Genomic DNA, 22,926 nt, shown 5'->3' on the forward strand with positions numbered 1-22,926 from the left:
CAGGGCTCCAAGCCAGGCTGGCGTTCCAGAGTCCATGAGGACCAGCTTCAACCTGAACCATGTAACCTGGTGGAAAACCAGTGGCCGGGGCTGTGGGGTGGGGTGGAGGGGGGTTGGAGGGGTTTTAAGGAGAACAAAGGTGAAACCAGAAAGTCAGGGCAGAAGGCCCAATGACCCCAGCTGGCTTTCTGGGGAAGGAGGGTTAGAACCAGGATGGTCAAGAACAGTCAGTCATGCTTCGGCCAAGTAAAACTGGATGGAGCAAACGGCCACCACCTTGAGCCTGTATATACACACACAGCACACTCAAAATGTCCTTTCTTAGAAGGGGGATCTTTTGTGCTCCATAAGGTGTTTCCTGAAGGTGTTCAGGTGCAGAGGGATGACAGGAAAGAGAGAAACCAGGCATCCCAGGGTGAGGCCTTTTGAAGAGCGTTCTGGTTCAGCAGCAGCATAAACCTACCCATGCAGGGGAAACAGGCAGTGACAGGAACATGGTGCCAGAGACCACCCTTGGGGGTCACCATTCACCCCCTCAGGCCCTTCCCCAAGCAGCCTCAGAGGGGAACGAGAGTCTCTGGCTAATTTGCTGCCCAAAGATCCCCACCTGCTTACTGGGTACTTCTTTGGGGTTCTCTATTGGAGTAGGTACTACGAGACTGGCAGCATCCGGCCTGGAGTGATAGGGGGCTCAAAGCCTAAGGTGGCCACCCCCAAGGTGGTGGAGAAGATCGGGGACTACAAGCGGCAGAACCCAACCATGTTCGCCTGGGAGATCCGGGACCGGCTCCTGGCTGAGGGTGTGTGTGACAACGACACTGTGCCCAGTGTCAGCTCCATCAACAGGTGAGACGGACACCGCAGCCGGGGACTGGGGTCCCTGGGCTTTGGGGGAATCGTGATGGAGACCTGACTTGAGTGGAACAGAACCTTGGAGGGGGCTGCATGCTGAAAAGTCAGGCTGGAAGTGCCCTGGGCCCAGGGTAGGTACCACACCTCTATAGCATCCCCACTCCCACCTCAACGTGTCCCCCTCCCCAGGGCTGTACTCTCGCAGTTTCCTTCCCCACATACCACATCCTCTTTCATTCAATAAAAGAAACTTCTTGAATCAAGCCTTTCCTGCATGAGACACAAGACCCCTAACCTGGACCTCATTCAAGCATCCACTCATTTGTTTAGTCATTCAGTCACCACCTCAGTCAGTTATTCACTCACTCATTCATTCACACATACTTTACTCATGTGTAGGCCCTAAGGCTGGAGTAGGAAATGGCAACCCACTCTAGTGTTCTTGCCTGGAACTCCCATGGACAGAGGAACATATAGTCCGTCGGGTTGCAGAGTTGGACACAACTGAAATGACTTAGCACACATGTACCCCATGGAGATGCACAAGTCTTGTCTGTGTGGCACTTACAGTCCAGTAGGAAAACAGACACTAACCAAGTCCTAATTGATGTCCACGCAGTTCTAAGTCTGGCTAGGGAGAAAAATATGAGGGTATTGAGCTGGTGTCAGGTGGCTTGGTTTAGGGAGGTTATGAAAAGATGTCCCAAGTAAGAAGTAACAAATAAGAGTTACCTAGGTGAAAGGGGGAGTGAAAGGAGCTTGAGAGAGCATGTGCAAGGGCCCTGTGGCTAATAAGATCTTATACGAGAAGCTGAAAGAGGGAAGTCCCTGGCAGTCCAGTGGTTAAGACTCTGCACTTTCACTTCTGAGGGCCTGAGTTGGATCCCTGGTTGGGAAACTAAGATCCCACAAGCCGCATGGCCAAAAAGAAAAGAAAAGCTGAAAAGAAAGCCAGCAGGTAAAGGGAAGGGGAGAGCACAAGGTAGAATGAGGTGGAGATGTGAATAAAGTCTGTTTGCCCCTCAGAGGCTGGGGGTCATGCTACGTATTCTTACCTCTCACCTATAAGCAGTGGCAAGAACCTTAGCACGAGATGTTAACCATGAGACTGACTTACATTTCAGAAAGTCCAGTCTGGCTGCAATAGAAAGAAAAGATTAGAAAGGGTCAAGAGCAGATACGAGTGGGCCAGTGAGTGACCCTGGAGGTAGAGTTTAGTGGTGGCAGTCAGATGCAGAGAGGGATCAATGCTGAAGAGAGTTAAGAGGTCAAATCTACCAAACCTGATGACGGCTCAATGGAGGAGGGAGGGAGGCAGATACTGAGCCCCACCTGTACTTCTGCCTTGAGTGACCGGTGGGCTAATCATGGAATGGGAACAGTGGGAAGGACCAGGCGTGAGGAGTAAGGTCGTGGGTTTGAGTGTGGACAGGTTGAGTTTGGGGCTTTCCGGATGGCTCAGTGGGTAAAGAATCCACCTGCAATGCAGGAGATTCAAGTTCGATCCCTGCATCAGGAAGATCCCCTGGAGGAGGAAATGGCAACTCACTGTAGTATTCTTGCTTGGAAAATCCCATGGACAGAGGAGCCTGGTGGGCTACAGTCCACGGGGTTGCAAAGAGTCAGTTGCAATTTAGCAACTAAAAGAACAATGAGCTGAGTTTTGGCTGAATGTCTATAGATACTCAAGTGGGATCTCAAAACGGTGGATGGAGCTGGGGCAGCCGGAAGCCCTGTCTCCTTCTGCTATAAGGGCTTTTCTTCTCTTCCTTACAGAATCATCCGGACTAAAGTGCAGCAGCCATTCAACCTTCCCATGGACAGCTGTGTGGCCACCAAGTCCCTGAGCCCAGGACACACGCTGAGTGAGTGCCGAGGGTCCCACAGTCACACTCAGCCCCTTGCATACACACTCCCATCCATGTACACACACAGAGTTGCACACAAACATGTCCACACAGACATACCCATATGTTCGAACTGAGCCCAAACCTGGCTGGAATCCCAGGGAAGATTCTCTGAAATGTTTAGGGCTGGAAACAACACAAGCCAGAACCCTGGCACCAGTAGGCAGGGCCCCTGACTCCTCTGTGGTGGTGTCAGGAGCTCTGAGGGGTGTCAGGCCCACATCCTGACCCTCTGTCTTGCCCCACTGCAGTCCCCAGCTCAGCTGTGACGCCCCCAGAATCTCCACAGTCGGACTCTCTGGGTTCTACTTATTCCATCAATGGGCTCCTGGGGATCGCCCAGCCTGGCAGCGACAGCAAGAGGAAGATGGATGACAGTGAGTGTTGGGGGGACCAGAGGGTAGGTTGGGGGTGCAGGAGGGCAACTGCTAAGACAGGGCTTCTCTGGTGGCTCAGGTGGTAAAAAATCTGCCTGCAATGCAGGAGACATAGGTTTGATCCCTGGGTCAGGAAGATCCCCTGGAGGAGGGCACAGCTACCCACTTCATTATTTTTGCCTGGAGAATCCCATGAACAGAGGAGCCTGGTGGGCTACAATCCATGGTGTCACAAAGAGTCAGACATGACTGAGTGACTAATACTACTACTACTGATGAGACAGAGACCCCCTTAGGCCCAGGACTTTGTGGATTGTCTCTAAGCCACCCGGAAGTCTTGCTCTTCCCTCTTCCCAATTGAGTCTGCTTCCCCACTCTGGCCTGGGCAATGGGTCGACAAGCCCCCTGAAAGCTTTCTCCCTGCCGGGGGATGCCTGCCAGGTGACCAGGACAGCTGCCGGCTGAGCATTGACTCCCAGAGCAGCAGCAGCGGGCCCCGCAAACACCTCCGCACGGACACCTTCAGCCAGCACCACCTCGAGTCGCTTGAATGCCCCTTTGATCGGCAGCACTACCCGGAGGCCTACGCCTCCCCCAGCCACACCAAAGGCGAGCAGGTGAGGGGCCAGCTGGGCACGGGAGGCGAGCAGACAGTTGGGAGGGAGGGAGGAGGGCAGAGCAAGACATGGTCTCTGAAAGCTCCCTAATCAACTGGCAATTCTAGAAGCAACTAGAAGTTGCTTGATGGGCCCAGGGCACATGCTTCCAGCAGCTCCAAGGCCGTCATGGGCATTATTTCACCAGATGCTAGCAGCATCTTCCTGCTCATCCTTCCAGCCCCCTGCCTTCCCTCACTTGTAGCCTCTGAGCTTAGAGCAATGCAACCAACCGTGCCATCCCCCTGCCACAGTGTCTCCCCCAGATAGCAGGGTCAGGTCCTACAGCAATAAAGTCGCAGCTCCAGCCTTTACAGCATGACCTCCACCAGCACCTCCAGCCCCGCCTCACGCCACTCACGCCTCCCCACCCCTGTGCCTGCCATGCTCTCGCTCCTCTTGCTCACACCTCTCTGCCCCGGCACACGGTGTGCCCTCCTCGATGAATGCCTTCCTCCCACTTCTCTGCCTGGAAAAGTACTGCTCGGCTAGTATGACTCAGCTCAAGCCTCACCTGGTCCATGAATTCTTCCCTGCCCCTCAGACACGCTTCATTTTCACTCTCCCAGACTTCTGCATGTCCAGGGTGGGAGGGGCCGCCCCCCAGAACTCATGGGGTAGTGTCACTGCCTAGCGGACAGAGATGTCAAGATACAGCACATTTCTTGAGCGCAGGGCAGCATCTCAAGGCATCTTTTTTACCTCCAGCATCTCCCATTGTGCCCCTCTAACAGATGCTTAATAAAGGTAGACTGAGTAAATGCAATGAGAAATGCAGCCTGAGAAATGCAAGCTACAAGCAAAGTTTTATTCCCAGTGTTCGGGACAGGTGAAATGGCTTATCAGGGGTTGGCTTCTATGAAAAACTGGCAGAGATGTCCAAAGTGTCTCCAGGAGCCAAAAAATAACTCTGCACCTCTGTTAATTATCTTCTGTCAACACCACAGTCTCAGTGTCTTCCCCATCCCCTAACCCAACAACATCAATCAGCTGAAGATTTTCTCTACAGCAGTGTCTGCTCATCCCTCTCAGCTCAAGGTGTCATCTAAGCCAGGAGTGAGGCAAGCCCGTGTACCTTTAAGATCTGAGCAGGACAATGGTGACGATGCCAGTCACCGGCTGAACCACTGCCAGTGACCGTCTGGGTGGCTGGGCCCTTGCCAACAACGCAGCTGGGCAGGCAATCTGCGTCAGCGATTTTATCAGCCTGGGCTGTGACAACCAGGAGGGCTTCAGAGAAGGCTGGCCGTCAGCAGACCTGGGGAGAGGGCAGGGCGATCAGCCACGAGTCAGCACATGGCACCCCAGGCCGGGGTTGACTGGGCAGGAGGGGAATGGGGCCACAGGGGTAGGTCTGCAGGGAACCTGCTGTGAGATATGGACCCCACACAGCTCAGTGACCTGGTAGAGAAACCTTGCTGCTGAGACCCACTGGGTTGTGCAGAACCACTCCTGAGCTCCCCTACCCCTCTGAGGGACCTTGCTTGATTATAAGGCGTCCCAAGACCCTACTCCAAACTGGCATACATACATAGGGGATCATGCAAATGGAGAGTCTTGAGCCAGAGGACCTACAGGGCCCATTCAGTCCAGTCTTTCATTTGCCTGGAGAGGACTAGGGCCAAGGAGGGTGGAGAGGGCTGACAGAAGTGAAAGTTTGTGGAGCTCAGACCTCTAGGCCCTGGTTTCATTCAGACTGGTCCACTGTCACCTGTTTTAAATATGGTGCTCCTATGTGAGTTCTTATTTGAAGACTGGAAAAAGAGAACTTAAAAACCATGCAACTACTCTACTCCTTCATCCTACAGTTGAGGAGATGGAGGTTCAGTAATGACCATTACTGATTGAGTGCCTTGCTCAGCCAGTCACTCCCTCCCTCATTCATTCCCCTGCTCGATGTGGAAGGACATGGAGGACCCAGCCTGTGCCTGGGGCTCCTTGCCTTTCCCACAGCTGCCAGTGCTGCCAAAGGAACACCCCAGTGTCCTCTTGCTGGGCAAGGAAAGGGCCTCTGGTCTGGGAAGCTCAGAGAGAAGCACAGTTCCTCACACCTGACCTCAGGATGGGGCAAAAGCATGGCCATCTTTTCTGTAAAATCAACAAAGGGCAAAGCATTCAACATAAACATTTCTGTGGGCTCATTTCTGGTTGCTCTTTTACTACCAGGCACAGTTAGGAGTCTGCAAAGCTCTTGTTCCTCTATTTCACAAGTGCATCAAGGAACAGATTAGCACAATGTGAATATTATGATGACAGAGCCTCAAGAACTGGGCAGCTTGTGACCCTTCACATAACTCTAAAGTAGCTGTTTATTGAATGTTTGTTACTAGGCATTTTGTGCTAGGTGTTTAATGTAGGTATATAAAATCTCCTTTAATCCTTGCATCAGCCCTGTAAAGAAGATCTATTATGCCTGTTACACAGGTGAGAAAACCAAGGCTCAGAGAGGTCAAGGAGACTAAAGCTACTAAGCTGGTGATTGCAGAACAAGAGCTCAAACTTGTCCAAGTCCTGAGGAATTGTGTCCTCTGCACCCCAATTCAAATCCCACCCCAATAAGAAATCCAATCATCCTTGAGATGTTTAAGGCATTTGGGGTAACATTACTGAAATGTCTGATTTATAGGTTTGTTTGTTTTTCACTGAATTGTTAGATTTTGGAGAGCTATAGGATTTTGAGGTGGGGCTTCCCTGGTGGCTTGCTTCCCTTGTGGCTCAGCTGGTAAAGAATCTGCCTGCAATGCAGGAGACCTGGGTTCAATCCCTGGGTTGGGAAGATCCCCTGGAGAAGGGAGCAGCAACTACCCACTCCAGTACTCTGGCCTGGAGGGTCACAAACAGTCAGACACAACTAAGCAACTTTCACCTCCCTGGTGGCTCAGATGACAAAGAATCTGTCTGCAATACAGGAGACTTGGGTTCAATCCCTAGGTCAGGAAGAGCCCCTGGAGAAGGGAAGGGCAACCAACTGCAGTATTCTTGCCTGGAGAATTCCGTGCTGAGAGAGCCTGGTGAGCTACAGTCCATAGGGTCGCAGAATGTTGGACATGACTAACACCACCAGGATTTTGAGGAGGTGTTTTATATCAGATCAACATGTCCACAAAACATTTTAAACTTTTCTTACATTTCCTAGAAATCAGGCATTTTGTTAAATTTCATGAAACCAGGCTCTAAGTAACTCTACCCTGACTAGAAGCAGGAAGCTCCCTCAGAAGGTGTAGAACCAGAGTGCCATTTAGTCAGTAATTGCTGCTACAGGATAATGGTGCCCTTGTGGTCTCCAGAGTTGACTGCAACTTCCATAAGTGCCTGGCATGCAACCAGAAACTGCTGTGGCTCCTTGGAGAACCCAGCTCAAATCGTTGAAAGCGATTGCCTTTAGAGAGCTGTTATATAACCACGGAGCACAAGCCTTGATTTTGGTTTTTGCACACCGGTTCACAGAGCATATTAGTGACATGTGTGATCCACATGTGGGGAGCAGAGGTGTGTGCTGTTTCGTGGCCTGATGGGAGGGTATCATGATGAGGGGTGATGTACCCTTGCCTTTAATTGAACAAGTTCTTCTTGGAAGAAGCATTGGAGGAGATGGCCCACTCATGTCAGGGGAGGCTCAGTGAAGTCTAAAATGAAAACCCCCAGGGGTACTTGATAAAGAATTTTTAAACAAAAGTAACCACAAATATCATCTTCAAGCTTAATGTGCACATTTATGTTTGCTTGGATATGGAGAGAGAGGGAAGAAGTCTACCTATTTTGCTTAGGTGTCAGGTCTGTGCTTTTACTGAAGGAGAGAGCGCAGGGGTCAGGATCAGATGTCCTTGATTTAGACTCCACTTCGTACTCACCTAGGACATTCACCTCTCTGGTCTTCAGGCTCTCAGCATCTCAGACATAATATTGCTTGCCTACGTCACAGGGCTGTTGGGAGAAATGGATCAGGATAACACAGGCAATGTCTAATGCCTGCTGTCTTTACATGTAAGATGTGGTCATGATGTTATCCACTGCAGAGCAGTGGTTGAGAACACAGGTCCTGAAGTCAGACCAGGGGAGTGTGACTTCTGTGGGAGTGTGAGAAGTGTCTTGACCAGCTCTGTGCCTCCATTTCCCATCTGGAGAATATTTTAATGAAAGGAGGAAAGCACCCTGAACAGTCCCACGTGCTAACTGCCCCAGCCCTGCATCTTGCCCTCCGTGGGCCCAGACAGGATGAGGAAACCCGGAAGGGGCCCAGCATCCAGCCAGGGTGTGGTCCTTGGAAGGACCCACTCTCTTCTGTGTCTGGCGCTGTTGCCACCAGCCAGCCTTGAATTCCAGAGCTGCCGCGGAGGGCGAGTTCTGCCCCTAGAACTGGGAGAAAAACAGAAGGGCTGTAAGTCAGAGAATAAGAACTGATTAAACAGACTAAGTGGAGTCAAGACTGAGCGAGTGAGCGGGAAGAGGGGACAGAGGAAGCAGGTATTTTCTAGGGGGAGCCGGCTGGCGGGGGTGGGGGGGCTTTAAAAGGAGAGCCTGCCGCCCACAGCCTCTGTGCGCTCACTTCTTCTTGTTCCCCAGGGTCTTTACCCGCTGCCCTTGCTCAACAGCGCCCTGGACGACGGGAAGGCCACCCTGACCCCCTCCAATACACCCTTGGGGCGCAACCTCTCGACTCATCAGACCTACCCCGTGGTGGCAGGTACGATGCCCAGAATCTCCTGGGCCATGCGGGAGCCGGCTGGCGGGCAGAGCTGGCTGGTGGAGAGGAGGAAGGTGTTAGGGCCCTGGGCCTGAAGAGGAGAGGGGACTCTGCTGGCCGGTCAGCAGGTGGGTCGAGAGGGTCTCGCCTTCTGTCCTCGGCCCTTTCTCCGCCTGCCCCGCAGCGCGGGGCACACGCGACCTGCGTCTACACTCACAGAGGCACAGCAGGGAGACAGAAGTGCCCTCTCACCTCCTCCCCCAACCTGAGTGACACCGCGTAGCCCCGCCCACTCCCCGCGCCCCGCCTCAGGGAGGAGCCCGCCCGCGCCTCGCCGCCCCGCCCCTCCCGCATCTCATGGCTTGGTTTGTGCATGTTCCCGCCCCATCATCTCACACCCCTCTCTCCTTGTTGTCTCCCTCCCTCCGGCAGATCCTCATTCACCCTTCGCCATAAAGCAGGAAACCCCCGAGGTGTCCAGTTCTAGCTCCACCCCTTCCTCTTTATCTAGCTCCGCCTTTTTGGATCTGCAGCAAGTCGGCTCCGGGGTCCCAGCCGGTGCCTCGGTCCCGCCCTTCAATGCCTTTCCCCATGCTGCCTCCGTGTACGGGCAGTTCACGGGCCAGGCCCTCCTCTCAGGTACGACAGGGAGGTCCCGGGTCTTACAGCCATCGCGGGGGGCGGGAGGGGGAGTCCTCACGGCCGGCCGCCAGTTCCCTACTTTGGGTCTAGCCCCTACTCTCTTCCCGAGTCCTCTCCACCATCATCCTCTTCCCTCATTCCTCCGACCACTTTTGGAGGCGCCAAGATGCGGTCCTCCATGCCTGCAAAGTCAGGCCATGGGAGGGGCAGGCACTCTGGGGGATGCTTGAAAGTGGGGGTGCCTGGTGGATTTCCAAAACCTTGCCCCAAAGCCCCATGAAAGTGCCAGAACCCTAAGACCAGGAGCCAGACTCAGTAAAGCCCCAAACCCTTGGTCTGGGTTAAAAAAAATGCAAAAGAAGAAAAAAAGAAAACTCTGGAGGGAGAAAGGCTTTGGCTTTGGGGGCCAAATTCTGGATCAAATTTCTAAGGATGGAGGGTCAGTCCCAATTGGGTCCCCATAGTGTAACTCTTGTGTCCCTAGCTTAAGTGTCTCTCTTGGAGGACACTCAGGCAGAGTGACTCACCAACTCAAGAGAAGGGGAAGCAGGGACTTTTCATCAAAACCCTCATCCAACTGAAGTCTGGAAGCACCTTAGGGACATTTAGTTCAAATCTCTCCTTACACTGATGGGCAACAGGCCCAGGGAGAAAGACCCAGCCAAAATCCCTGAATAGGAACATGGTGACATGTCAGCCTGCGTGCGCCCTGTGGATCAGATCCCAGCAGAGCTGAATCTCCTGGGCAGAAGGACACTGGCCCGTCCAGGCAAAGTCTGAGCAGTGGCTGAAAAAGTCAGAGGTGTTTGGCTAGGCAGGGAGAAGGGCAGAGGTGGAGTGAGGGAGGGAACAGAGCCCGATAACAGTTTCCAGATATTTGAAAGACGGCCACAGAGATGAGACTATTTCAGAAGTGGGTCCAAGGCATTGAACCAGGACCCAGGGAAGAAACCAGGAGTGGGCCAGCCCTTCTGGACCAGTGGTTTTCAAGCTTGCTGGGTCTCACAACACTCCTGAAATGGAAAGTTTGAAAGAAGCCAGGTATCCAGACCAGACAAATGAAGAGCTGCTCTGTCTGAAGTAGGGGCTCTGCCCAGGGAAAGCCCTTGCACTTGAAAATCACTGCATCATAAGAACCAGACCTCTGTCCACCCAGAGGGACCTCAAGGTCATCTTATTCAAGTCCATTGACCCTTCCTTATAACTGTCTCTACATTTTATGTCTGTCTGGCACCTAGGACGTTTTTTTTCCCCCTCTGTGCATCCCCGTGTCTAATGAAGGAGGACCTCTTTGAGGAGGTGGGCACAGAGGTAGAGGGTTCATAAAGGAAGCCCAGCGTGTGGGCAGAGAGGCAGTGATGAAGCAAGGAGGAAAGTGTTGACTCAGTGCAGAATTTCAAAAGAGGGTGAAGTCAGCGGAGATGGGTCATTTGTTTTGACCAAAGTGATTAAAGAAGAAAAGTCTGTGAGCTGAATGAAGTGATGTCAGCCAGAGAAAATGGGACAGGGTTAGGAGGGGAGAGAGGAGGGGGAGAGTCAGAGAGACTTAAATTCAATGTGTGTGGGGGAGGGGCCCAGTCACTGGGCACCACTGCCTGCCTGTGTATCTGGTGGGCGATGGCCAGGAGGGCTGAGAAGAGGCAGGTAAGGGATGATGGTGTGGGTGAAGCGTGTGGTGTGGGGGAGCAGTTCTTCACTTACTGGGAATTGTGAAGAGGCTGTGCAGGATCAGCCAGAGAGGAGCAAGAAGGACCCCGGGCAGTGGGAAGCAGATATGTCAGAGCACAGACCTGGGCATTGGTGTGAAGTGTGGTTGAAACAGCCCAGTGCAGAGTCCCTACCCTCAAACCCCTCCCCTACTTTCTCCCCTCCCTTAAGGGCTTCACGCACCTCCAGACAACATGTGATCAAATCAGGGGTGATGCTTCCAACTTCTACTAGCTCTTAGTTTAACGGACATGCCCTGTGTCCGTTGTCCATGCAGGACTGGGAGGTCATCCTTGCATGGGGCAAAGCAGCAGGCAGCAGACACGCAGCAGTCATTCAGGCGGGGGGCCCCCAGAGACAGACCCTGGTGAGGCTGATGTGGAGGGTGTGACCCCCGTGAAGGCTGTGGAGCCCAGCCTAAGGGTAGAAGAGGCAGCACAGAGGCAGGGGCTCTGGGAAGAGCAAGCAGGGCCCAGGTTTGGAGAGGCTTGGTCTAGATGGTTACTGAGAGCAGGAAGCAAGTCAAGGCCACAGTCTACAGAACTGGGCCTGCCCTGTGACTCAGCACAGGGGTTCAGGATGGCTAGTGTCCACGCTGAGCCCAGGTGGTGGCCTGGAGCTCCTGAAAGACTGTCCCCTTGCAACATCCAATCAAGATTGAACCTAAATGTCTACCACGTGGCTGAGCCAGAGTGAGCAGACTGGGGAGATGGGGTAGGATGAAACCAGATTAGGAAGGGAGTAATTTGAGACTTCCTTGAAGATCCAGTGATTAGGACTCCACAATTTCACTGCTGTGGGCCCAGGTTCAATCCCTGGTCAGGAAACTAAGACCCCATAAGCCATGGGCACCATGGCCAAAAAAAAAAAAAGGAAGGGAATGATATCAAGAGTCTGGGGGCTGGAAACCTATCCAGGGGAGCAAGAGATTGATTTAGAAGAATAAAAAGAAAGCCAAGACCAAATTAATGCAAGGTAATGATGCTGCAGACAGGGGAGAGGATGAAGGACTAGGTAAATTTTCATTCCATAGTCATCAACTATCTGAATGCCCTCCCCAGCTCTCCTCCTCTGAGTAGCTACCTATGGACTGGACCCTGCCTACCACCTCCCACCAGGTGTTTGCCTGCCTCAGTCTCCACCAGGTCAAGTTCTCCCCAGCACAGTCTCTGCTAATGCGATGTTCAGGATGGTTTTTCTGGGTCTCAGCTTCTCCCTAATTAGCCAAGAAAGAAGAAATCTCAGGGTTTGGGAGACAGGAGGATTGCCCCTAAATTCTCCTCCCAGATGCCCCTGTCCAGGGTCCCAGCACACTGACCGAGAGCAATATTGATGCTGTCCTTGTCCTGTCTTTTCCCCGGCTGACTCCAGCTCAGCTGTTGAGGAAGCCCTGACTTTGGCTTTATCATCAAAGAGTCCGTTACCCGCCTCCATCCTTCTGTGCAAAATTATATTTAATCCTGCCAAAGAGATTTCTGGATTGCCATAAATTCTCCTTGCTATCAGAGCGAGATAAGGAGTTGAAAAGAGGTCACATAGAGGGCGGACATCAAAGGAGCCGATAAATGGTCTGAAATCACCTCTACCCTCAGAATTCCCCCAAGTCCTGGTTTTCTGACGCTGGCCTCTACCGATACGTAGGATATTTACCAGCATTTCTGAGATGCTAGTGTTTTCTTGCAGAACCCGACTTCCCAGTCATTTAATATGCAGCTTTGTCTACATCAGCTTCTTTTCATATATATACATACATGTGTGTATATATAATTTATTTTATTTTGTGCGGCTGTGCGGGATCTGTGTCACTGTGCATGTGATTTCTCTAGTCGGGGAGAGTGGGGACTACTCTCTCTGGCTGTGATTCTGGCTTCTCATTGCGGTGGCTCCTCTTGTGGTGGAGCTGTAGGCACACAGGCTTCAGTAGCTGCAGCTTGCTGGCCCTAGAACATAGGCTCAGTAGTTGTGGTGCACATGCTTAGCTGCTCCAAGGTAAGTGGAATCTTCCCAGACCAGGGATTGAACCCATGTCCCCTGTATTGGCAGGTAAATTCTTATCCACTGGACCACCGAGGAAGTCCTACATCAGCTTCTTAAAAACAGAACTATTTTGAAAATATATTTGAGTGCAGGAGAGATGGAATTACAAACCAAAGATAAACTTATGGTGAAGAGCCTTAAAAATCAAGTCCAGAAAATAGGCTGTGAAGGCATGCCTCCACCTTATGGCTTCTGTAGTTTCATTTCTAAGAAGGTTGTAAAGTTCTTGGCTTTGGGGGAAGAAACCAAATATTTAAGGAATTGAAGCAGAGTCCTGGGGCTTCCCAGGTAGCATTAGTGGTAAAGAATCTGCCTGCAATGCAGGAGACACAGGTTCAAACACTGGGTTGGAAAGATCCCTTGGAGAAAGGAATGGCAACCCTCTCCAGTATTCTTGCCTGGGAAATCCCATGGAGAGAGGAGCCTGGTGGGCTACAGTCCATGGGGTCACAAAGAGTCAGACATGACTGAGCCACTAACACTTTCACTCTTTCCTGGGGACTAACAGAGAAGTTGAGGGTGAAGGGTGTCCTGAAGACAGTCTCAGCCGGCTTTTCAAGGGGGCCAAGTTTCAGGGGAGGAAGCTTCCAGGAGTTGACGCTCCAGCATCTGACTCAGATACCTCTGTCCCACTGGGAGAAAATTAGGTGACTGAGAAGAAATGAAGATTAAAAATCACAGAATACAAGGGAGTAAAGCTGATGAAATTCAATTTCCAAGAGCATTTTAGGGGCTAGTTCTCATGGGATGGGACTGAGGGGGGCAAATGTGACTAAATTAAATTGTGGCTTAAGGAGAGCTTGTGTCCTGGTGCTCTTTCCCCCTGAGCTGTAGAGCTTAAGAAGCAGCAGGACCTGGTGATGGAAAAGGACAAGATGAGAGTAACATGAGAAGAGGAAATGTGGGACCACAGGGAGCCCCAGAGAGCACTAGGCCAATAACAGCTAATAGGTGGTCTGAGAGCCAATACTCACCCCCAACCCCAGTCATAGCAGAGCAGCCTCAGAATCCTTCTCAGCAGTGCAACAGGAAGCCGCCTACCAATCAAGTATTGGTTTAGGTGAACCCAGTGTACAATCTCTCATCTAACTGAGCTCTTCATAAGACAAATGAGAAGATGCAGGCCAGGGAAATTAAATACTGTCCTCCCTGGCCATAATCTAGACCCAGATGTCTGTCTGTCCATCTCTTGGAAGTAGGAAGGGAATAGGAAAGGGAAAAGGCTTCAGGGCTGAATTAGCCATCACCCTCTTCCATCACGCTCCTACTCATGTCCCATCCACCCTCTGTCCTCGATCTGCCCACATGGACTTCATGCCGCTCCTTGCCTCTCGTGGGCTGTAGTACCAGGGGCTTCATCCAAGGGTTGAAGGGGCTGAGTCTGAGTGCTGCTGGTATTGCAGTCTTTTTTGAAGAAAGATCCAATTTCCTACCTGTGTCCCCCTCTCCTCATTATACTGAAGCTCCTCTTCTCTCACCTGTGTTGCCAAGCCCTCGTTGGTTCAGGCCTGTGTCAAGTGAACTGAACGCATCTGTCAAATTCCAGCGGGTTCCACTCTGTTTGGTCCAGCACCAACCACTGCCAGACAGTATGCTCAAAACAAATTAGGAACTTAGGGAGTGGTGTTCATTTTTACCAAAACAGTCACACAGCTTTGAATCATGAACACCGATAACCCTTTCCAATAAGATTTATTCTGTGAGGTTTCCCTTGGCATGTAATAATTTATAGAATGTGTCCATTGCATGAATCAGTGTGCACCTGTGGCATGAAACTTTGACTCTGAATGATGCTGATAACATGATGGTAATAGTAATAAGGTGTGTATGGCTACTTTCTTTTTTTTTTTTCTCATTTTACATGTGAAGAAGCTGAGGCTTGGGGCATGTAGGTGGCTGGTCTGAGGGCACTTGGAAAATTAGTTCTAGAAGCAGAATGAGGACTGAAGTCCTCCGATTTCTGGACTCTTCCCCCTAGAGGAAGGGTGGAAGTCCAGGAGGCCTGGTCTTGTCTGTTGAGCCCCCCAGGCTTGGCTCCAGTACCCCTCCCAGTCTATCCTCCCTTGACTTAGCGCCTAGCCTTGCTAATTTACATTCTTGCTTACTGCTGTATCCCCAAATGCTTCTTAAAGTGCCCAGGATATCAGGATTAATCAATATTTGTCAAATGAATGAATTGTCTTCAAGGAGTCTCTAGAAATAGAGGTAAGGAGGCAGTTACTGCTGTATTGACAACTTACAGGGTTCCGTGAGAGGTACCTTCTCTTCCAGTGTTGGTAGGCACCCCCTAGGGGGTCTGACACAAGAAGGACCCCAGGGGTGGGGGTGGGGGGCTGATGGAGGGAAAATTGGGCGAACAGTGCCGTGGTGGGGTGGACTTGGTAACCTGGTGACAGAGGCTCACAGGGAATCCATGTGAGTCCTAGGAGAAAAGGCAGCCCCCAGTGTGGAAAGAAGTAAAGGCATTTTGATAAAATGGTGATAATCTAATCCAGTGGTTCTCATTCAGAGGTGATTTTGCCACCCTGGCGTCATGTGACTATATCTGGAGACATTCCAGGTTGTCGCACTGGGTGGGAACTTACTGGCATCTAGAGGGTAGACCCCAGGGATGCTGTCCAACATCCTGTAATGCACAAGACAGCCTCCCCTCACCCCCCACCCCCCACCACGGAGAATTATCTGGCCCCAAGTGTCAACGGGGATGAGGTTGGCAAACCTCCTATCTACCTTATAAACATCACCAAGAACTCAGACAACCAGATAATTTCATCATCAAACGGGGTGTTTTGAGAGCAAAGAGAGTGAAATGTGCATTCTTTGTATATATGCTGGGACAGTATTCATATCTGGGCAGATTGGGATGTCTTTTCACCTGGTCAAGAATCCTTGGGTGAGGGACGATCTTGTGGGCCTTCCAGATAGGGGGCCATGAAAGAAGGGACACGGGTAGGGGGAGGATTGTGGTTGTTGGTACGTGGTGTGGATGGAGAGAAATCAACAGGTTAAATGGGGTCTCTAGAATGGGAAGGCTTGACTGAGAGAGGAGAGGCAGAGCCAGAACTTCAGAACTTCACAGAGCAGCCTCCGTGTCACCAAGGCCAGCAGATTTCCCACAAATTATAGATAAACAAAGAGAGGGATACTTGTCTGTTTTGCTGAAAATAGTTCTTTTCAGGAATGGCATGGATAGATGTCAGTGGTTCAGGCTTGTGTAAACACTGCCTGTCAACCCACATGTCCTTTCCAGGTCAGGAATAGGCAACATGTTTCATGTCCCTTGCAGCTCTGATATGTTATATCCACCCGCAAGGCCAGGTTGAGGAGCAGAAACCCCATTGTGGCTCAGAGGCAGAGTGTGGTGATTGATTAACAATGTCTGCCACAGGTTCAGAAAAGGACAGTGATGGGCCAACCAGCCGCCTCTTTGCCATCCCTTCACAGGGCCTTGACCTTGGTTCTCCTGGGAGCTGGGGCTGAAAGGGTGGCCAGTGGCCAGTGGCCTCTAATGTGTTTATTTTGGCCCACTGTGCTGGCTGCTATGCGAATGCCACAGGGGACCACAAAGACCTAGAAGACATAGCCCCCAGCCTCCTTCCAGTACCATGACATCATTATGGATGACTAAGATTCTTGTCAATAAAATAATTGGAGGATAGGGAATAATAGAGGCCTGTAATAGCCAGCCCCCCCCCCCCCCACTACATGGTGGAGCCCGTGGCCTGGTGAAGGTCCACTGAGTAGAGAGGAGCTTGGGCTCAGAGAAGGAGAGGGGAGGGAGGAAGTAAGTCCAGAGAATGGCTTGGGAGAGAGTGGGAGTGGCAGAGGGCAGGTTTGCAGAGCCTCCGCGGAGCAAGACAGTAAGTACAGGAGCCCACAGTGGCCTGCCTGATAATGCTTTGCTGTATTTTTTCAGGGCGAGAGATGGTGGGCCCCACACTGCCTGGATACCCACCCCACATCCCCACCAGTGGACAGGGCAGCTATGCCTCTTCTGCCATCGCAGGCATGGTGGCAGGTAAGGGGTGGGGCTGGGCAGGAGGGGAAACATTGTAAAGAGGAAGTGGTGGCCACAGGTGGAGCAAGAGGGTACAAGAGGTAGGATGTGCCCCATGCATAGACTTTCTGAAGGACACTGAAGGATGGACCAAGGGATGCAGCTCCTTGTAAACACCTGGAGAAAAGACTCCAGTGCAGTCCTGGCCCCTTAACTCTCCCTCCAGCTCAGCCCCCTTCTTCCCAAAGGCTCCCTATTTCCCATCATGATGCAAAGGGAGAGGCTGAGACAGACTAACATTCAAATCAGAGCTCTGCTATTTCTTCCAGTGATTCAGTAAGCCTTCATAGGGAGTCATCTGGGAGCCATTAGAACAATGGAGGTAAACCTAAGCCCAGCTCTTAAGCACCCTGTGGTCTCCCAGTTATTTACCTCTAATGAATCCTGGTTTACCCTTTCTGAAAAATATGAGTGTGAATGGTGTTGGTGATGATGGCGATGAAGATGGTTGAAATATCCTTCTTCACACCTCACATTTATTCAACCATTCACAGTCAGGACCCATGGCTTGAGTATTCCAAAGGTACTAGAGTGTGAGATGAGCAGGGAGTATGTCTCCATCATCACTTGGACAGTCCTGGAATCCTCCCCAACAGTCCTGGGGGTCTCTTTGTCTGACAGGATGATCATCACCCAGCAGTGACCTGGGGTATCAAGGTCTGGACAAGTGAGAACAATGGGAGTTTCTCTGGTTGCATCTCATTCTTTTAGGAACCCTACAGGGATAACCTCAGAATGGATAGGATGGAGCCATATGCATAGGGTCCCTGGTGGTTCAGATGGTAAAGAATCTGCCTGCAATGCAGGAGACCTGGGTTCAATCCCTATGTGGAGAAGGGAATGGCTACCCACTCCAGAATTCGATGGACAGAGGAGCCTAGAGGGCTACAGTGCATAGGATTGCAAAGAGTCAGACAGACCTGACTGAGCAGCTGACACTTTCAGAGCCATTTGCACTGCCCAGAGAGGTCTGAGGACCCGGAGCTTCTGAAAGGGGCTCTGAATCAGGGCATCTGTGACCCCGCTTCTCCCCACCAGTCTACCTGCCTCTGACTCCAGAGACTCAAGGCCTTCACCCAGGCCTGCTTCCCCTCCCCCGCCAGCAGGGGTTATTCTTTACCAGCCACCCACTGTGGGCGCCCTGTGCGAGGCAGGTGGGCCGGGCGCTCCTGGGCAGAGGGAGGGGACGGAGGAGGGAGGGAGGGAAGGAGACTCTGGGCTCCCTGGGAACCCGCTGAGCTGGCACTTGTTGCTGCCTGGTTACCGTGGCGATGTGCTTAATGCAGCGTTGAAAATACAGAATACTGACTCCTCTCTCCCTCCTGGCCCCAGACTCCCTCCCTCCCTCCCTTCCTCTTCTGGAGCGTGAAATGAGATTGGTCAAGATAAAAAAGGAAAAGATTCGGTTATTTTTTTAAGAGTGTGGATAATGGGGCCTCTCAATCACAATCCCAGGCTCCAGTCAGTGCCCCCATCCCCCTTCCAACCTCTCCACCTTTCCCTGCCGCCTGCTTAGAGGAGGAGGAAGAGACAGAAAGCCCAGGGCTTTTCTCTTAATTATGAATCATTTCCCGGGGGCAGGCCCAGGGCACAGGGTTCCTGGGGCCCAGAGTGTGACCTGTGAGGTAGCTGGGAGGCTCGGGCCTCTCATCAAAGTCTCCCAGGTTGTTTCTCTAAAGACCTCATCCTGAGTGGGTGTTGCAGAAAAAAGAAATAATAATAACACAAGTACACCGTGGACCACAAGTGAATTCCAAGAGGGGATTTGCCTGGCAAGGTGGATGGGCACCCAGTAAGTTTCATGCAAATTAGTTTTTATAAAATGCAATGTTATTTGAACGCATCCCTTAGTTCCTAGTAACTCGGTGGTGCAAATGAATTCTTAAGGAATTTTTTTGGTAGAAAAGTATTTGTCCATTTCTTACCAGTGGTTACAATCTCCTGATTGATTGAAGGGGGTTTCTTCCATTAAAATCAAACTTTCATTGAGCACCTAACTGCGTTCGAGATAGATACAAAATGCTCTCAGCAAGGCATGCTAGTGACAGTCTTCAGTCAGAGAAGGACAGAAGAGATCATTTGTTTGCATTTTCTGGGTGCCTGGCCATTCGTAGGTATAAGTTTATTTCTCATTGAATCCTCACCATAAGACTGGAGCATTGATATAATCTTAGGTTTATGTAGATAAGGAACCAAGCTTAGAAAAGCAAAGTGGTGTGCTTGGGGATCATAATCATAATCATAATCATACTAAGTGGCTGGGTTGTTCAAACACTATTCTTTTGATTTTCAAATCTTGCATTCTTTCTGCTACACCACGCTGCCTCCCATCATATCAGAAGTAACCACATGAGCTATAAGAGAGCGACACAGGAATAAGACCAGGGCACAGATTTCTCTTGTCTATTCATCTTCTGTTTTCCCTTCTAATTGTTGCTGTTGCTGTTCCTGCCCTGTTAATACTGTTAATGGCCCTCTTACCAGTTTTGGAGCTGAACAACAACTCCAGTAGAATGATACACCCATCTATCTCTCCATCTTTCCATACATTCATCTTTCACACATTTTCCCCATATATCCATGCATATTCTTATCCATCCTTCCATCAGTCTGTCATTCAGTCTTCTATTCATCTTTCCTTTATCCATCCTTTCTTCCATCCATCTACCCATTTTTCTATTCATGCATCCATCCATTCATCTATTCACCCATCTTTCCATTCATCCATCCATAATTCAATTCATTCATCCATTCTTCTGTCAATTCAACCTTCTATTCATCTTTTCTTCACCCATCCTTTCTCCCATCCATTCATCTGTCTTTCATCATGCATCCATCCTTTAGTTCATCTATTCAACCTTTTATCCCTCTATTCATCCTTCCATGCACCTTTTCATACATTTGTCCTTTCTTTTATCCATTATCCATACTTCTGTCACCCACCCTTTCAACCATCCTTGCATCCTTGCATCCATTTACCACTTTTCACTTAACAAATAGGAGTTGAGATTCTCTGGTATGGGATGCAGTGACCAAGCCAGGTCCATCTGTTTATGGAGCTTACAGTCTAACAGTAGAGAAAAAAGTATAGTAAACAAGTCAACGAATGAATCAACAAGATAATTTCAGATAGCGATAAACTCTGGTTCAGACAATAAAATGGGATGATGTAATGAAGAGCCGCAGGGAGAGAAGATAACTACTTTAGATTGGGTGATCAGGAGAGGCCTCTCTGAGAAGGTGTTCAGAGTGGTCAGCCAAGTGATAAACTGGGGCAGGCCATCCCCAGCCCAAAAGAACAGCAAGTGCAAAGGCCCCAAGGTAGGAACTAGTAGTGTAGCATGATCACACATGGGAAGAGTGTGAGTATAACTGAGAACAGCGAGTGAGTGTGAAAAGCACTACACAATGAAGAGATATTGGTAGTGGTGGGGGGGGGGGTCAAATTTTAAGACTACCTGGGTCACTGGGAAATCAGATGGTAGACGGCCAGAAGAGGGCACCTAGAGACCAGTTAGTGGAGGCACAGTTGCAGTGGTTGATACAGGACGTGACATGTATCAGGGATGCGCCAGGGAAGTAGCAGGGAAGGAGGAGAAGAGAGACATTGAGGGTGTAATGTATTTTGGTGGTGGAGCCAATAGCACTTACTCGTGAATTGGCCATAGGGGTTTAATGACAGAGGAAACAAGGATAAGTTTGAAGTTTAGGAAAAGGCATGGGTGGTGGTGGCAAATATGTATGTGAGAGCAGAAGAGGAAATGGTAGAGTATTTGGCATATGGAAGTCAAGGATTCTACTGGGCCATATTAGGATTGAGACACCTCCTAGATAACCAGTTTAATACATCAGTAGGCACATGATGTATATCTACAGTTGGGAAAGACTAGGGCATACATTTCAGCCATTCTGCACAACTGTTATTTAATGCTTAAGGGATTATCAAGGTCACCAGAAAGAGGATGTGGATGGAAAATCACAGAAGGCTCACAAACTAAGCTCTGGGGTCCTTCAACATTTAGAGATATAGCAGAGAAGGAACCAACAAGGTGAGAGAGCAGGAAAGGCCAGTGGGTTAGGTGGCAAATCAGGGGACTTGGCACCATGAAACCCAAAGGCAGGGAGGGAGTGATGAACTGAATCAGAGTCAGCCAAGTGACCTTTGGAGTGATCAGGGTAGAGGTGGTAGGGATTTGAAGGGATCAGCGTTGGCCTGACTGGAGTGGGGATGAGGAGGTGAGGGCAGAGACCATGGAGCAGAGAAGGGCTATGAGCTGCAGAGAAATGTGGGCTAAGAAGAGGATTTTTAAAAGAGAAAATAGCAGAGCCTGTTGGCTGGCTAGGGGAATGATGAATTGGAAAGGGAGATGTTGACAGAGTGAAGAGAAGGGGTAAATTATGAGGGCCCAATCCATGGAAAGATGAGTGGGGTAGGATGCAGAGCAAAGAGGACAGGTTGGCCTCTCGTGAGAGCAAGGACATTTCATCTGCCGTGGATGAAGGTGGGATGACGGACCTGATGGTGAAAGGATGCTGCACCTAGGGGTGTACCACCTCCTCAGCCCCATCCTCTCCTCCACTACTGTGTGACCAGAGCACATAGGTACCCTGCAAGTGTGTGCTGGATTAATGAACAAGCGAGCGAGTGAGTGAATGCATGAATAAGCGACACAGTGAGGGGCAAATACGGTGGATTTTCCACATTTCTTCCTGTCCTTTGGAGCTGGCTGAGGTTGGCATTGGCTGGGGTAGGGTCAAGGCCTGAGAGCATTGCTAAGGTATAATTGGCTTTCTCCAAGGATGCACTGAAACCAAGGAGGAGTGGGGTACACCAGCAGTACACAAAGCAGATCACATTGTGAATACAAGAAAGAGCACTGGAGTAGGCACCAGAGGCCGGGGTCCTAGAAGGTTCTAAGGGAGCATGTGGCCTGGGGCAATGTCTTTCCCTCTCTGGGCAGCAGTTTCTTCATTTCTGAAACGAATGGTTGGATGAGGTCATTTCTTAGTTTCTTTCTTTCTCTTTTTAATCCCTTTGCTTTTTTTCCTCCCTCCTTTCTCTTCATGTATTTGTTGTTCATCTGACCTGTGTTAGATTAATCCCTGCCCCTAATGAACTTCCTGTGTTACTGCCTGTCACTAATGCCCTGGACAAGGACCCAGAAGCCTTCCTCTCCTTCAGGCTCTTCCTCCTCGCTTCTATTCCTCCTGTGTAATTGCCTACCTCTCTGGCAGGAAATCAGCACCCACTGACCCCAACTCAGGCTCTAACACTGGTTGGATGATGGATGCGGGGCTCTGGTGAGCTTTATTTTTGTGCCTGCCTAATGGGGAAATCATAAACGCTGGCATTCCTTGCCTGCTTCTTCTGTTCCAAGAGTGGTGCCATAAGCATTTGATGTATGTTATCAAATTGAATCCTCCCCACAACCCCATGAGATAGGGGCAATAATCTGCCCCATTTGACAGATGAGGAAACTAAGGCTCAGAGCAGCTCAGTGACTTGTCCAAGGTTGCACAACTCGGAAGTGGGGCACAGAGATTTGGCTCCAGGCAGGCCAGCTCCAGAGCCAGGCAGCTTCGAGCCCCACTCCCAGAGTCTGGGAATGAGTTCAGGAGCCAAAGAAGGCACTTGACTTGTAACAGCAGATGAGATTCTGGAAGGCGGTGTGGACATTCATTGGAGTTCAGGATTGGTGGAAACCTGGCTTTGTGGATGGAACCCCCAAGTGCATAAATGGATGATCTGGAATTTCGAGTGAAGACCTCTCAGGTCAACTTCTCCTTTGCCATTTCCCATCTGTGGGATTGAGGCTAACTCCTTACTCACGCTGCACTCCAGTTTCCTCTTCTATAAATTGGCGTTATTGATGGGCGCCTCCCAGTTGTGAGAATAAAAGGACATCGAGTGTGGGAAAGTGCTTTGCCAACCGTAAGCTCCGTCTGAGTTCCAGCAGTAATTGCGGTGGTCTGCTTTGTTATTTAAGGGAATTCTTAAGTCATTTCT

General features: G+C 50.5%; 1 protein-coding gene across 10 annotated transcripts in view; it reads left to right on the forward strand.

The window, feature by feature from the left end:
• The window catches only part of PAX8 (paired box 8), a 65,274-nt gene that overhangs the window by 38,734 nt on the left and 3,614 nt on the right, over positions 1 to 22,926 (forward strand). For 2 of the 10 annotated variants that reach the window (XM_086323699.1, XM_086323704.1), the window contains 7 exons: positions 649 to 846; positions 2,629 to 2,717; positions 3,011 to 3,136; positions 3,578 to 3,753; positions 8,356 to 8,476; positions 8,909 to 9,115; positions 16,779 to 16,880. In XM_086323699.1, coding sequence (XP_086179825.1) covers positions 649 to 846; positions 2,629 to 2,717; positions 3,011 to 3,136; positions 3,578 to 3,753; positions 8,356 to 8,476; positions 8,909 to 9,115; positions 16,779 to 16,880 — 1,019 coding nt within the window. Of the gene's footprint in view, positions 1 to 645; positions 847 to 2,628; positions 2,718 to 3,010; positions 3,137 to 3,577; positions 3,754 to 8,355; positions 8,477 to 8,908; positions 9,116 to 16,778; positions 16,881 to 22,926 lie in introns of all 10 variants that reach the window. The other 8 variants (XM_086323702.1, XM_086323707.1, XM_086323698.1 and 5 more) reach the window with 7 other exon arrangements.

Source organism: Bos grunniens, chromosome 11 (assembly GCF_055505025.1).
Source record: "Bos grunniens cultivar Pamir isolate PY7600 chromosome 11, Bosgru_T2T1.0, whole genome shotgun sequence".
Lineage (NCBI taxonomy): Eukaryota > Metazoa > Chordata > Mammalia > Artiodactyla > Bovidae > Bos > Bos grunniens.